At 36.8% G+C, this 16619-nt stretch overlaps 1 protein-coding gene across 2 annotated transcripts in view; it reads right to left on the bottom strand.

Annotated features, from left to right (window-relative positions):
* Positions 1 to 11429, bottom strand: part of ZC3H13 (zinc finger CCCH-type containing 13) — a 41856-nt gene extending 30427 nt beyond the window's left edge. Inside the window, exons 1-3 of one of the 2 annotated variants that reach the window (XM_026867703.1) lie at positions 10690 to 11429; positions 10141 to 10250; positions 3645 to 3756 (exon numbers count right to left, since the gene is read on the bottom strand). In XM_026867703.1, coding sequence (XP_026723504.1) covers positions 3645 to 3756; positions 10141 to 10250; positions 10690 to 10806 — 339 coding nt within the window. In that variant the 5' untranslated portion in view covers positions 10807 to 11429. The remainder of the gene's footprint in view (positions 1 to 3644; positions 3757 to 10140; positions 10251 to 10689) is intronic. The other variant, XM_026867710.1, reaches the window with a different exon arrangement.
* Between the last annotated feature and the right edge of the window lie 5190 nt (positions 11430 to 16619).

Genomic DNA, 16619 nt, shown 5'->3' with positions numbered 1-16619 from the left:
TAAGTTGAAGTTCCACACCCCATAAGATACATTCAGCACTCTACAGTACAAGACTTGATGTCTACTTGAATGAATTTCCCACTACAACCAGAAGAGTTTGGCAACGCCCCAAAGGTCTCATCCAGTCTGCAAAACATGCTTCTAGCCAAGAAGTGTTATTTTGCTAACACCGTCGGAGAGAATATTTGTAAGACTCTTACAACCTAGAATTCTTACAAAGCAGAAGCTTCATTTTCAGCCTTATCAGCACATGTACATGCAGCAGCAATATAAACTAGTTCAAAAGCACAGAGTCCTTTAAACCTAGAACAAGCTATCATGTATTACAGCTAGGATCTTTTGGGCAAGAATAGTACTATTTTGCTTTAGGTACAATACCCTTATAGTGTAAACTACTACCACACTACACAAACATACAAGAAAATGAATCTGAATTTTCCCTGAAATGAACAAGTATTGCTTCCATTTCAGAGATGGAAGACAATGCTGACTTCCACTTCCAGTGGAGATATTAAAAATCCATAGTGACAAAAGGCACAAATATGAAACAAATGAAACACATTCCTTACAAAAACCTCTCCTAAATGTACATTAAGTTCTTCCCACTGTTTCTCCCAAATCACACACACCTCCCAGGTAATACTTCATATATTCCAACATAACTGTCTTCTCTTAATATGAAGAAAAATTTCAAACTAAATACAGTAACAGCAGGAAGCCTATCTAATTATTTGTATAATAACCGATACACTAACATACAGCGCTGAAATAATCCCAAACACAAATCTGAGAAACACAGAAACAACTGAGTTCAATGTAGTTGTCCACGTAACGCAGCATATAGTCTCTGAAAATGACAGTACAAAACATAAAGAAATAATAAGGGATATATTCTATAGCTGTCCATCGAGGAAGTTTCTTCCTAAATACATACAGATTGTACTAGTTATCTCACGTCTCCAAAGAACAAGAAAACTCTTCTAAAAAGATTTTATACTAGTTATACTGCCTCAACTTTTGTGGAACCTATTCAGGTTTTTGACTGTATCTTCTGGCAATCAAGTAGAATTGTCATATATAAAGTAAATAGCATTTCCCCTTGTCATTTTCAAATTTGCCACTCTTTCTACTGAGATAAAGTACAAATATGACGCATCTAATTTACATTCACTCAATCATACACTGTCATCCGCCACATGTCCTTTTTTCTCACCAGTCTCTTTCTCACCTCCTTGCCCACTTCAAAAAGACCTTTGGCTGTATTTTCTTACATACAGGTGATCACAACCAAACAGCATTTCAAATAAAACCGGACCATGAATTTCTACAGCATAATATTGATCATTTACTATTCCATTTTTATATACCTGAGTGTTTGCTTCTGCAATTGTGACTGCACTTTGAACAGATGGTTTCATTGAGCTGTCCACAATAACTTCTTTTCCTACGGGATGGTTTCAGCCACTTTTAAAAAATTAATTAGTGATTTTTTTTTTTAAATACTTTCTTCATTGTGCATTACCTTGCACTTGCCAACACCAAGTTTCAGCTGCCATTGTACTGACAAAAACTATCTTTCCCCAACCCCTATGGCAGTGCTGAGACTTTAGTAATTTCAACTATCGTTTTCATATCTTCTGCAAAGTTTGACATTTGGAATGTCCAACATTTTCTCCACATTCTTAAAAAGTTATAGCTCTCTAGATGAAGCACCATAGCATCCTCTGTAACTTCATAATTTGAAATTAATCTAAAATTATCTCCTGAGATGGCCTCTAAACCTGACAATACTATACCTGCTATTCTTTTACTATCTATATGCCTCAAAAGTCTTGTTTCAAAAGAAGCTGTTTAAGGTTTCACATATATCAGACAGTTCTCTTAGCAACTACTCTCCATTAAAATTTCGGGTTAGCAGACTGGTAAAGCACAAATTTTGTCTGCAGGAACAGTGCTGCTCACTTTATTTTTCTTTTTAAAACCACAATAATGAAACTTTTAATGGAACAAGCTACTTTTCATTATTTCAAAATAAAGTTAAGATTTCTTATCCAGCTCTTCTGTTACCCCAAAAGCTTTAATAAGAGATGGAAATGTCATATATTAGATCTCCACCATAACAGTAGCTCTAACAATGGAGCAAAATTTTTGTTAGCGGTTCAGTCACTTCAGTCTTCTGTTCTTTTAGATATCCTGGTTCTTTGCAATGCAACTGTTGATGACTGTCACTCTTCATCTATTCGTTCCAGAATATTTTCTTTGGATATCCCATATTTTGAGAGTTGCCTCCGTGCAACTAATACAAAATCTCAGTGGTTTTCCTCAGCCTTCTGTTTTATCAGATTGAAGCGGAGTATTTTTTTCCCTGCAGTGTTATTATCCTGTAAATAATTCTTTGGTACTTTAACAGACCCACTAATTCTCCGATTCCTTTTGATTCCCGCTTCCAGTTCACCTTTATTTGGGGCTTAGTTGTTTAATATTTTATTATGACATTAATAGAACACTATAAAAAGCAGGATTAACTAACCAAAAGTAAGAATTACATCAAAATTAGAGATGTACCAGGAGAGAAGAAGTTACAGTAATTTTTTAATAACGGTTGGAAAAAACACTTTTCCCACCAACCATGTACTCAATACCGAACAGTTTATTCAAAGTATTAGAAAATAAAAGAAACACATTTAAGTAAAAGAGTAAAAAGATTGAAAGTTTACACAAATTAACAGCAACTGAAAACATGATTGGAAGGTAAGCCATTCTGTTAATTTAATGATAGCAGCTGCTGTCGATTTCTTTACACCTGACATAAAAATTCATTTTACACAGCAAGTAGGAACAGACCGAGAGGAAAAAAAAAAAAGAATGCTGTTAATACCTGCAGAAGTAAAACTGATTTTTCACAAATAAAAACTTTTAATCATTATTCATATGAAAATGGTCTTAAAAAACATGATGCAGGAATACACTGGTGCTATTGTTACACAGATGCAGGGTCACACTACCAACTCTGCCCCTATTTGTTTGTAACATCATGAACAGATAAAACGATTAAAAAATAAGTAACTTCTGATATTTGATGGTATAGGATTGCAGAAATATGATTAGAAAAAGAGAACAATAATTAATTAATTTTTTGCAAAATCCAGAAGTGAGCAGTTGGGATGACTGATGAGTATGTGAGGAGGAAGGCAAAATGAACCAGCACAACAGTAACTGCATGGTCTCATCAAAAGCAAATTTGGGAAGAACAACTGAAGTCAGGATGCATGTGAACAATGGATATGAATACATGTTGGGGGAAAAAAAAAATCGCAGATGATTGGAACAACGGTTAACACACTTTCTTGGTAATAATAAAAGAGTCTGCACTGTTATTAAATATCTGTTTATCAGTATTTATAACATATTTTAGTCTGCAGGATTTATAAAATCTCTGGGAACCAAAAGACCAGAAAGGGCTTTAAAATTTCAAAATAATACAATTGTTAAGACATTTCATAATAAATATGCCATATGCTATGTACAAAATGATCAGTTCATTAAAGCATTTTAAATATTACAAGTCACCATGATCAGGTTTCTAGGACACACTGCCCAATTGCTACTGAGGGATTCTGGAGTTCTGCAAACTCCATTCTTACCCTAACAGGAGAGGACGACTCCTCTGTACTTCGTTTCTGTGGCTCTGCCTCAACGTCTTGACGTTTGTTCTTCATTCTTTCCCGAAGATCTCCAGTGGGTCTTTCTGGTGACCTGTATAATACAGAAATATAATATAACCAGTTCTATGGGACTATTTTTAAAGGAATATAAACTGTCTTTTAATTTATTTTTTTTATTAGTATATACAGAAGGATCTAAACCTCCCACCCAAAAGCAAAGTAGGTGAATAAAAAAAAAATATTCCATTCTAATGGGCTTAAGCATTCTTAAAAAACAACTCTTTCAAAACATCCAGGAAGACTTGACTCTAAGAAGAAAAATTACTTGTATGCATATACGGCATGACTCAGTTACTACTCTAGCTCAGCTTCAGGTGATCCTATCCAGAACACATAATCTTTTTTCTGAAAATCATGCAAATGTGTTTCACAATCACTCCTACCAAGTCTTTCAAGATATCTTTATATTCTCCATGTTCTAAGCTGCACAGATTTTAATATATCTAATACATATTTTTAATATATATATATAAATACAATTAATGCAGAGTCAAACTACTGTGGGATAGCAATGATAGTCACACAGAAGAACAACTCTGAATATGGATGAAGAGGTAATATGACCTAGGTGCTATCCGTCCATGACCTTGGGGAGACTCCCATGCAAAAAGATACTGTTGCAAGACCATGCACCAGAACAGAAATTCACTCTTGGAGGCTTCCTCCATTTTCCATCTTGCAGTAACATAATTACTTCATTATTTAGCAAAATATTGGATGAACTCTACTAGTCATACAACATTAAGGTATATTTTCTGTAAAAGGTATTACTGTGATGTGGGAAGGGAGGGGGAACATCCTACACTATCACAAGACATCTATATAATTTTGTCACCTCTTAGTATGGATTCACAAGTTCATTTATCCCTTATGACTTAAGAGAGAAAAACCCTTGCATTCAAACAAGTTCCTAAGTAAAGGGGATATAGCAGCTGCTTCACTTGATCTTTCAGTTCAAGAAAACAAATTTTCTCTCCATATAAATCTGGCTTGATACCAAGTTTGGTACTTCTTTGATCGCTGTTTGTCATTATAGATTATTATGTGAAATGGTTGTATAAAAGTGCTGGATCTGCACCTATCAATTTACACTAAAAATCACAGATACTGATGCTGCCTTAGTTGATTAGTAGAGTTATACATAATATTTGCACAATGAAATTTGCATTTGTTTTGTTTTTCAGACTGAATTAGGGTTTCCATTTAGAAAGTGTTGTTTCTCCCACCCTTTCTCTGTCACATAATACACAAAGGGTAAATTGTCTTTCACAGTTTATGCATACAAAAATCTACATTAATACGATTTCATTTTCAACCTGTGCATATTTGAAAAACAGCAACTGGTTTCCACTTCCTCTTTTGCAATGTTACCTATATTTAACTCTTTAAACTATGTCATAAGGTTAAGTGACATAGGATCTAAGCAGAGAAAGTCCAGTGACTGTTCTCATTTTTAAATGCATTTAATACTTCATGAAGTTGTAAATACAGGTCAATCTAGATCAGAGGAAAGGTACAAAACAGTAGCGTGCTGCTTCTTTCAGCATGATGAAGAATCAAATCATATCCAGCATACAAATATAAACCAGTTATCTTCTTTGCATGCATGATTATATCATCTTTAAAGTGCCTGGCTTTAGCAAAGATTATGACTCAAGGTATATTTTTTTTCCCCTCCCCCATCTTAGAGAATTCCTTTGCATTACCAAAACTCTCTGAAGCATTCCAGCCATTAGCTACCTCAAAAAACAAACTATCTTTCAACATTAAACAGGCAATTCAATGCCTTAATTTTTAATATTATTTCAGCTATGATAGAAAGGATTTGGATTTGTGAAACAGAAAATTAAAAGACAAAAAGATTATAGATAATGTACTAGTAACACTGCTCCTCAAGAAAAACAATTTGAGGAAAAACCCCAGCAGCTGAAGGAGAAAGCAAGAGAATTTACACTGAATGCAGCTCATGGACTTTCTAGAGACATTGGATATTTTAATACCTTTTTTTTTTCAAAAGTTATATGCTGGGCTGAAAAAACATCCGAACCATTTCACCCTCAATTAATACCTTTTTCAGTATGGGAGGGTGGAAAAAACCCCTTATTTTGTGAAAACGTTATTCAAATCTACTTAAAGATTACATACGTAACCAAGAAATCACAGAAGTGAAAAAATCTGCAGCTTCAGGGTAGGGTTTGTTGGTGGTTTTTTGTTTGGTTTTGTTGTTTTGAGGTGGGGGTTTTTTCGGCTTTAGAACACTGTAGTGAAGTCATGGTAACCACCCTACCCCTCCTTCCCCAAAAAACATAACTCCCAAAAAGAGCTAATAAAATGAGACTGAAAATTTGTCAAATTTTAAGAAATAATTACTCATGAAACTGTGACAAGAAATTGCTTTGGCTTAAAGCACAGAAAAACAAGCTTGTCTACTAACTGATTTTTCTTTCAGGTACACCACAACTTTAGTTCTTACCCAATGGCTTCTTTTCTACATAACTTTCTCTCTGCTCCCCCTCCAAAAGGGATCTTTGGTTAGTCCTTGCAATGCACACTGCTGAATTTCAATAGCTAACTACAATTTCACCTCTACAGTTTAAGATGATGTGGCTAGGTTGCAACTGGTAGAACCCTTCACATAAAAGGTTCCACAGCATTGTCCCTGTACACTGAAAGAAAACTACTCAATGAAAAATTTCTCTTTATTGACTTAATATTGTGTGATGGGCCCACCTTTTAAATAAGGCCTAAAATGCAGAATTTCATTATTCCAGTTTTAAGCACTGAAGTTAAGCAATCTTCAAACTGCATTATTTCCTCAAATAGTTCAGTTCTCCATATTCAGTAGCTTGGTTAGGAAATGCACGTTCATAACAGCATCTCCATTTTCTTCTGTACCTCTTACAGTGTCAGAACAACTACCTAGCTGTGCTGGGTTTGTGTGAGTGGCAAGGTTTCTGGTAGCAGGGGGAGGGGACTACAGCAGTGGCCCCTGTGAGAAGTTTCTCAAAACTTCCCCAGCTCCAGGTCGGACCCACCTCTGTCCAAGGCCAGGCCAATTAGTGACAGTGGTTGCACCTCTGTGATAACATATTTAAGAAGGGGAACCTGGGAAGAGGAGTTGCAGTTGTGAGGATGAGTTGTGATGTCTATGTGAACACTGAGGTCAGCTGAAGAAAGGAGGAATCGGTGGTGGTGAGCTGGTGCAGAGCTTCCCTGTACCCTGTGGTAAGACACAGGGCTGCCTTCCTGCCACCATGGGGGTCTACAGTGGAGCAGATGCCCACCTGCAGCCTATGGAGGACTCCACACCAGAACGGGTGACTGTGTCCAGAGAAGGCCAGGATTCTGTGGGAAGAAGAGGTCCCCATGGGCTGTAGTTCAGTGTTGGGAGGACTGCAACAAATGGGGGTGAACCCACACCAGAGCAGTTTGGGAAATGTTGCAGCCCATGGGAGGAAAAAGTTGGAAGAAGCTTGTGGAGGACTGTCTCTTGTGAGAGGGATCATGCTGGAGCAGGAGAGGAATGTGAGGAGTTCCCTCTTCCCTGAGGAGGAAGAAGCAGCAGGACTGACTGCACCTCCCGTTCCTTGCTCCCTGCACCACTAGGGAGGATGATGTAGAGATATTGGGAGAAAAACTGAGCCTGGGAAGAAGGGAGGGGTGGGGGGAGGTGTTTTTAAGATGTGGTAATGCTTCTCACTGTCCTACTCTGTTAAGTGGTGGTGGTAGTGTCTTAATTAAATTTATAGTCTTTTTTCTTCCCCTAATGAGTCTGTCTTTTGCCCAAGACCTAATGGGTGACTCTAATGGGTACGCCACCCCTCCCTGTCCTTATCTCAATTCCAGAGCCTTAAGGTTTATTTTCTCCCTCCCAGCACTGGAGAGAAAGCGGGGAGCAAGTGAGTAGCTGCATGGTGCTCAGTTGCCCTCTGGGCTCAAACTAGCAACAGGCACACATTACCACACACCTAGCTGAGAAGATCTCTCTCTCTCTGTGTCTGTGTGTGCAAACACACATGCTTGTAATAGGCAGATGACAATTACTAGTGTATAATGTACATATAACTGAATGCTCATGAAAACACTGCCCCATTTTTCAGTTCCTCATACAACAATATTTGAACCCTACAAAATCCATACATTCTTACCTATTATTACTGTTGGTTTGGTTTGTTTTTTAAATCCAGTGTAATGATCCAGCATGAAGAGGATCAGACATGCTAAGAGAGGAATGCTACAACAGCACAGATCCTGACAATAATATAAGAGAACAAGCAGGTCACTGCCAAGCAGCTAACCAATAATCTGTGAGTGGAGCAAGAGAACAAAATTCCTTGTGGGATAGCATGTTAACACACAATCTTTCCTCATTAGCTTCTCCTTACTTCAGATGCCTGGAAAACTGGCAGATCTATTACTGAATTCTTAACATTTTCATCAGGAAAGCTTTATATGTAAAAACATGCTAAGTTTTATTTTATAACAGCAAGATTAAAATTCATGCTGTGAGAGGCAGCATTAATGTTGAAACAGGGTTATAATGAAACGAGATTTAAAAGGGTTTTTTCACACTTTAGAGTCAAGTTTTCCTACTGTCTGGTGATGTTCTGAACTATGGGAGGCATTATGGTCAGATGAAACCATTAACAATGAGATTTATTTCAGATAGGTATGAAATTGAAGGGGCAAGACAGAAAGGCAGTAAGACATGCTATGTCCTACCAAACTGCTGGAAAAGCAGACAAAAGACTTCACCAGCAGGTCTGGCTGAACACATGTAGACATGCCACCATTATGTTGTCTCAGATACTTCAACAAGACTATTGCCTGAACTGAACTGATGTGGGAGCAGCATTACCTTGGCTTGCAAGAAGCCAGTAAAACTGCACTCCAAATACCTGGATAACATTTGTAAAATTCTCTGTAATGTTAAATGGCATGAAAATGCCAACATTTTATTATGTACATAAAACAGCTTTTTCTGTGCCTGGCCAAGAGCTATTAAGTAGAAAACTTCTGCAGACAAGGATGCTTTTTTCAATTGTCTGTTTTGCTGTTTGTGCATAAATGAGTAGGTAGGGGCTTCCTCCCCTTATGTTTTTAAGAACACCTTTAATAAATGTTGAATGTATCAGGTAGAGCAGCAAGATTTGTCCTTTGACTTTTGCATACAGTCCTAGTAAAAAAAAGTTAGCAATAAAAAGTAAATCAACATTATTCTTAAATGTCAGTGGTGACAGTGAAGCAGAAACATAGCTTTAATCATTAAAAGAAATGTCACTTTTCTTCAAATGACCAAGCAGAACTATGCACTGAGTGTTCCAAACACTGAAAGCAAGGAGAAAGCGACATTCTAAGAGTTTTAAAATTTAATCTCTGCCAGTAAATCACTCCTTTTTCCCATTTGGAACATTCAGTACAGAACACAGTAAAATCTTTTATAGACCAAAAGAAACATTAAACTCAGTGGTATATTTTGTATCCCAGATGCTACCACCTTAGAAGCAATGGAAGATCAAACAAGCAAAGTCAAGATCATCCTGAGAGTATGCCATGGGAACAGGAAAAAGAACCAGAAACAGAACCCTAACCTCATGCCAACCTTCCTATCGCACTTTGATGCTTCAGTGTGGCCATTCATAATCTAGAGGTAACATTGACATTACTGTAGCATTATGAAGCACAGTTTGTAAAATGTGAAGCCTTTACACAAAGAGATACTACACTAAAACTATACTATCTTTTTGTCCTTTATAGCAAGAATATTGCAAACTTACTGCCACATTTAGTTTCAGTTAAGTAAGGTGTTATGCCACACAAAGGACAGTCAAAAACCAAGAAACAGGTAATAAAAAAATAATCTCTTCTGAAAAATTAAGTAACTTTTTGGATCTCCTCCTATGATAGAGGATATCTGTTCTATCAGACAGATAAAGTCACAAAACTACGTTTTGAAGAGAAGTGTTTTCTCACAACAGGAGAGGTAGGGATAGACAACTTATTCATCAAACAATATAGCGAAGGCAGAAGGGCTGCAAGTATGTGAGTACTGCTGCAAGTAGTTGCAAACCAGCATTTTAGTACAGGACAGAAAGGCATATCAGAAGCTGCAGTGACACTATGCCAGAAAGAATATTAATGTACTTGAACTTCCCATTTCAAGTAATACAAGAAGTTAATCTGCATCCAGCGGACTCCGTTCATTTTTTAAAGCTACATACACACAAAAATACTGGGAAAACCCACTGCAAGTTGCTAAACTGTTTCAAGCAGCTTCACAATGCAATTGGTTATTGATAAAACATACCATTAGGCACACCACAGCATTTCAATTTTTTTTTTATAAAAACAGACATAGTTGCAAAAGCTATTTTCCTACAGCATGTGAAGAATTCAAAGTGAGTTCTTGATTTACCTTCTATAACTGCTGCTATAGCCTTTACCTCGTGGTGAAGGGCCATGTACGAATCTACATGTGTTCCCATAGAGGCAGTTGCCAGTCTTCAGCCAGTTACGGCACTGTGTCTAAGAGACAGACATTACTGGGTGAATTTCACACTCATTTCTGGAAATACCATTGGTGTGAGTGTGGCAGAACAAACAAATGACTCCACAATAACTCCCATTTATCTGCAATTTCTGTCCACCAGTTATAGAACTAATTAAAAAAAAAATAAATCAACAATGAGCATCAGGTCTGGCAGAGAAAAATGTAGATTGGTGGAAATACTATTAATATGTACAGTACTACTGCTCCTCTCCAGAAGCTGGGACAACACACGTTATTTGAAAATTCTAGCATTAGTATTTTGAACATCTATGTGTTAAGGAGTTCTTTTCACCTTTACTAACATCAGTGACATCCGAGTATTTGGTACTTGTAAGCTACTCTTTCCCACCACCTAAATCCTGGAAAAGAAGATGCTAGGGTGGGGAGGAAAAGAAGAACACTTTGACAACTCACCTCTGCAGTACTTCCAGTGCTGGGTCCAAGCCTTTCAAACACACTGGGTCTTCGGGATGTGCTATCGGATATGGTCTTGGTATTTTCCACTGTGACCTTCCTTCTAATTTTTGACATTTTGTACTACTTCAACCAAAAAAAAAAGCAAAACTGTAAAATCCTTCAGTTTGGGGCTATTGACACTGAACTCACATGAATAAAATAGTATGATATACGTTGTAAGAGTTGCTGCAGAGGTGATGAAGAAAGAAAAAGTCATCACAAATGAGTGAAATGTATCTTGTAACAAGGAATGCCTCTGATTTTAAATAGTCAGCTGAACACCAGTAATGATAATTTTTCATTTGATTTTATGACCTGCTTTGGATTCTTCAGCTTCCCTTTGGGAAAGATCATATGACATGTTATTCATTTAGGTAGCAAACACCACAGAAACAGATGCTTTCTTTTGTCATGTATTTTTTGTGCATGAGCTTAAGTGACTTCAAGAGAAAACAATCTTTAATGTTACTTCACCAACCTCTCAGAAACAGGTTTTGACCACTACAAATGGCTGCCACTTTCAGAAACACATCTCCAAAAATGAGAGCTCCATTTTTTTTTCCCCATTTTGTTGTGTGTGACAACCTACTGAAAAACACCTTGATATCATCCACAGTCTGTGTTTGTTACTGGTTTGTATCCTACAACTATTTGGAACCACTTCAGTTTAGAACAAAAACAAAAACCCCACAAAAGTGATACACTTCTTAAGCTTCTCAAAAAGTAATGCCTTTTCATTAAGAAAAAAACAGATTTTAAAGCAAATACAGCTTTATAAGTTTGATAAATAAGTCATAATTTATCTTACCTGATAAAGGAAGGAGTTATTGAATATAGAAAGAAAACCATATTATAAAAAAAAAAAAAAAGGAAGATACATATTTAGCACTAGAGACATGTTGTGGAAAAAGGTCAGAATGGGATCCAAAAACTATTCTCCATTCTTTAAACGCTACTTGATCTACACAGAAATAAAATCAATTTGGGAAAATCTGCCAGTTGCTGGATGATTTATAAACACCTCAAAAAAACACCTCTTTGTTGTACCGCAAAATGCCATCATTCTAGAGCTCATTAGTCAGTATAACATGATTAGCCAAACACTAATCTCCTACCCTTCTGCTGTCTCTTTTGCTCCTATCCATGTGTCACTGCATTTAGTACACGCACACTTAAGCTGATTTCTCATACACAAACGACAAAAAGCGCATCCATAAAATCAGAATCCTACAAATTTAAACTAACACCCACCAGATTAGATTAACACAATTTTTCACTGCTCTGATCAGCAATATGTTCCCACAGCATTCAGATTGTAAGGTTCCCTTCCACAGCAGAAAAATGTTTAATGTATATATGTGGACAAATGTACATCAAACCTAATACTGCTGTGACTTACATTTTACAGTTGATACTTTGATAATACCTGGTTTTCCCCCTTGTAGCTTGGTGAAGCTTCATTAGCTGAATTCTATGGTTACTTCAATGACAAGACCTCCATACAAGTCTGACAGCTGTGCACCTTCTACAAAACTCTGTGCTGAAGCTGTGGCTAAGACTTTAGGTCCTTTATAAACAGAAGAAAGCTCACACAATGTACTTGACAGGATTCTCAGCTCAGCTCTAGCAACTACTTCTCCAAGCCTTTGATTGTCTTAAAATTTTTATCTCAAAGTAAGGTTCAGATAACCAAGATGCTCACCAAGATGCTCAGAGAGGGTAGAAGTTAACCATGTGGTGTATACCAGACATTAAAAACAATGGTTAACATTAATTAGTGGAAGCAGACAGTGGAACAGAATTTGCCAGTAGTAGGAAATTATCTGGGTTAGTAAAAACTGTGGAGAATAGAGATTTCCAGAAAGATCTAATTGAGTTAGAAATTGAGTAATACAACAGCAGATGAAATGCAAATAAATACAATGTAATGCACACAAGGAAAAATGATTTTATCTAAATACTTGATGAGTTTAAATTAGTCCAGTCTTCTGAGAAAAATAATTAAGAGTCATTGTGGACAGCTCAATGTGCAGCAGTAGTTATAAAGTCTGACAGGATAAACCATTAAAGTTAGAAAGCAAAACAATACCACATCTCACCTAGCTGAGCACCCTTCCATTTCAGGATTTTTTTCCCCCCAACTGTATTTCCAAAAAAAACCCACTGAATTTGTAAGGTTTCATGCAGCTACATCCTTTAATAGAGGATACAAAAATCGACTGATATATGCAAAAGCATTTTTAATACAACAACCATACACCAAATACTGAATTTGGTTCAAATATTTACATTAAAAAGAGCCATATCTGAAATAAAAAGTGTTAGAAGAACGGCACTGGCAATGGCATTGGGAGAGGGTTCAACACATGAAGGACAGATAAAATGAGTGCATCTAATACGTAAGTACAGTACACATTGACACGATAGCAGTATACAAATACAAAAAATTTACATTCATCTTGCCTCCTAATTTGAATGTCCTTTTATTTTCAAAGAAACAGAGGCAAAACTTTTTAAAATGTTACTTTTTACCCAGCAGCAAATAGTACCTTCTCAGAATTAACTTCTGTAGGAAGTTATGATGATGACTAGGCTTAAAAGGATAGTTACAAACATGAAGAGGATGAAGGGGGTAACACCATCATAACTGAACAGATAATTTCATTTCAACTACCTACTTCCCTATATTTTGGCCAATAATTTCCTATAAGGAAATGAAGAGAACATCATCCAACCCTGAATCTTCTAGGGTTTGTAAAACCCCCTATTTTAAATAAATTAAAAACCTGGAATGTAAAACAAAAAACACCGTACTGTTTCAGGTAGCATTCTGTTAATTCTGTCCTTACATTCTGACCCATATCCACCAGTTTGCAATTAAGAACAGATACTTTATAACATAAGAGATATTTAATGAGAAATTATTCTAAATAAACAAAACCAGCATGCTGTGACTGCACAGCGTATTACTCTCTGTATGCACATACTATCACATGAGGGTGTCTCTCCTGCAACCAGAACTGCATGAGGCTTCACTGTTAAGTGCACATAGCTATTATACAGGCTGCAGAATTAAGTCCAGACATATTATTCAGAGACAAAATTTCACTATGTCAAAGATTACATTTGAGAGACTGTATCTGAAAACACAGTCAGTCCCATTTACATTCTTCAAAGACCAAGCAAGTTGGAAAAATAAAGAGACTATTTAAAACAATATTGCAGTTGAAATCTCAGATGCATAACAGCAGTTTTATATCACTGACAAGCTTCCTTGCTTATAAACAAGTAATGAAAGGAAAAAAATTAAGTCTTTCATTTCCAGATTCTTCAGACTGCACATTAATGGATAATCAAGAAAAATTTAAAAGGAACATCTCATAAAAATGCCTATAACTTGCTCAATTTCCCCACATTTTTATCTTACTTTGCTTTACCCTTGATTATCACAGTCCTGCTATCTGTCCCACACTGAGGGCCAATGCAATGATTTTCCTATCCATCAAATGCCTGTGTCTGAACTACCATCTCCTTATGATATGGATTAGACAACACTGAGTACCAGTATGGACTCAGTCTTGAGCATTCATATTTCAGCATTTCAAATAATCACTACCATGGGTTTCTTTAAAAAAAGTTTCTAAGTAGAAAATTATGTACTTGTCTATTTCAGGCAGATGACGTTGCATTCCTAAATCCACTTAGGGGCACTGAAGTGTCTGCAACAGCTTACTACCACTAAGTGAAATTAATTTTATACTCCTAAAATAAATTCTACACCTAAGGCTTTAACTGTAAAGTATCACTTTGCCACATAAATAAGATCCACAGGAATCATTATTAATAAATTAGAAATATTTTAACACTACAATAACTCACAGATACATCTGTGTTATTCTCGAAATGGAGTGACTTTTCCATGGTAAGAGACAATCTGTTAATGACACTAATTATACTACCACTTGAAGTAAAATATGTCTCGGAGTGTTATTTCATTAATAAATCTAAAATGTAGACAGACTTGAGAGAAGCGAGTATAGCTAGTGGGCACTAACCAAGTAACTGAAATCATTGAAGCATGATATGATCAACACAATATTCAGTGCGATTCTATATTTATTTTATCAGTACTCCTACATTTTGGTGTCAAGCATGCTTAACATTTTCTTCAATAGAAGTATGATATTACATAAGCCACAATCAAGAGAAACACATCTGAAATACCCACTTTTCTGTTACAAAAACCTAATCCAGTTCTCTGCAAAAATTAAATCCTGCTTCTACAGGAAAACTAGAAACTGAGATGTAACAGAACAAAAGCAAAGTTCATAAAAAACTGTGAGGAGATAAAAATCTTTTTGAAAACTCCAAGACTTCACTAGTAAGTAAGCATGTCAATGTTTGTGTATGCATAGGTGCACACCACACACAGGCTAAACATTATCACTTAAGAAAAATCCTACCTGTGAAGTGATAAATAATATGCCATTTAAAATAATAAGCAAAGTTTTAATTTTAAAATCCTACAACAGTTCAGATAAAAACTGATTATAACACTCTAGGATAAACTAAATACCTGTTGACAACTAAATAACAGCTTAGAAAGAGGAAAATGTTGATGCTTCCCTTCACTTTTACAAATGAAGAGCTTTTACCTGAAAAGGTTTTGTTGTCGATTACAATGTTAACGTTTCCATGTAACAGTACTAATAAAATAGAGATATTTGAAGGAGCTCCACAGGTTTACTACCTAAAAATAATGCTAAAAATAGTAAAACGCATTGTTAAGCAACTTTCAAAAAAAATAGTCAAATACCAGTTGCACATTTATGCAATGTCAGTCTAGCACTCTTCAACTCACACAGAGAAGCCTGTTTGACAGAAAACTAGAAATTATTCTACTTTAACAACTCCATGCTGTTAACCCATCACCATATTAACTTGAACCTATCCTTCTAATTTAACACATGGTATTTCTCCATTAGTTGTGATAAGCAACTGCTAATTATGTTCTCACAAGTATAAAATCATGGTTGGCTTTCTACATGTAAATAAATTAAAACATCAGGCCCTAGTATCACAAAGGAAAAAGTATACAGTATTCCATATCTTGTCTAACAAAGTCCTAATACTCAAGTTTCACCAGACTAAGGGACAGTCTATACAGACTGGTGCGGACAGATCCAAGCTCTCTCAGCCTTCATATCAAGTTTGTTGGACACACGTTATCTCCAATCTGTAAACTGGATCACCACATTAGCATGTTATCACACTTGAGCACACATGCTGAGAAGCGGGATGTATTATCTCGGGCACTGCCACGTATAGCCACACTTCTATAGTTTTCTGGTACACGCAGTTCACAGGCTGGGTCTGTCCACTCCCCTCTGCACAGAGGCACCGTGTTTCATCACCACAGCAAGATCCCTTGAGGTCCTGGTTGCTAACCCACTATCTGTCACAATCTGATCTTCAAACGATCTTGTAGAAAGTCGACAAGAAATCAGTGGTGGAGTGAGAATCCAGCAGAGAAGTCAAAGGTGAGGACCTATGCAGACCATCCGTAACACTAACCCAACATGCCAAGTCTACAAGTTCTGGAAGGGATGGGAGTTAGCTGTAGCCACTATCTAAAGAAATTGTGATAGGCGAATTTATACCAGCCATATTAGCAGCTCCTCTAAGCGCAAAAAGTAGAAACTATTTTACTACCAGAAAGTGTGGGAAGAGCCCCACTGAAGTGGAAAAAGCCCCACGAAAAGGGAAGATCCACGTACGTGGGGCGGCAGGCTCCAGCACGGCCACCGACTGATGGAACCGCACCCCGAGCAAACGGCTGGATGGCCGACACCGCCAGGCGCGAACCCGCGGCCCCCCCCCGCTCCCCT

Source organism: Athene cunicularia, assembly GCF_003259725.1.
Source record: "Athene cunicularia isolate RWA chromosome 1 unlocalized genomic scaffold, athCun1 chr1_part1, whole genome shotgun sequence".
Lineage (NCBI taxonomy): Eukaryota > Metazoa > Chordata > Aves > Strigiformes > Strigidae > Athene > Athene cunicularia.
This window is presented reverse-complemented; position numbering and strand designations above follow the sequence as displayed.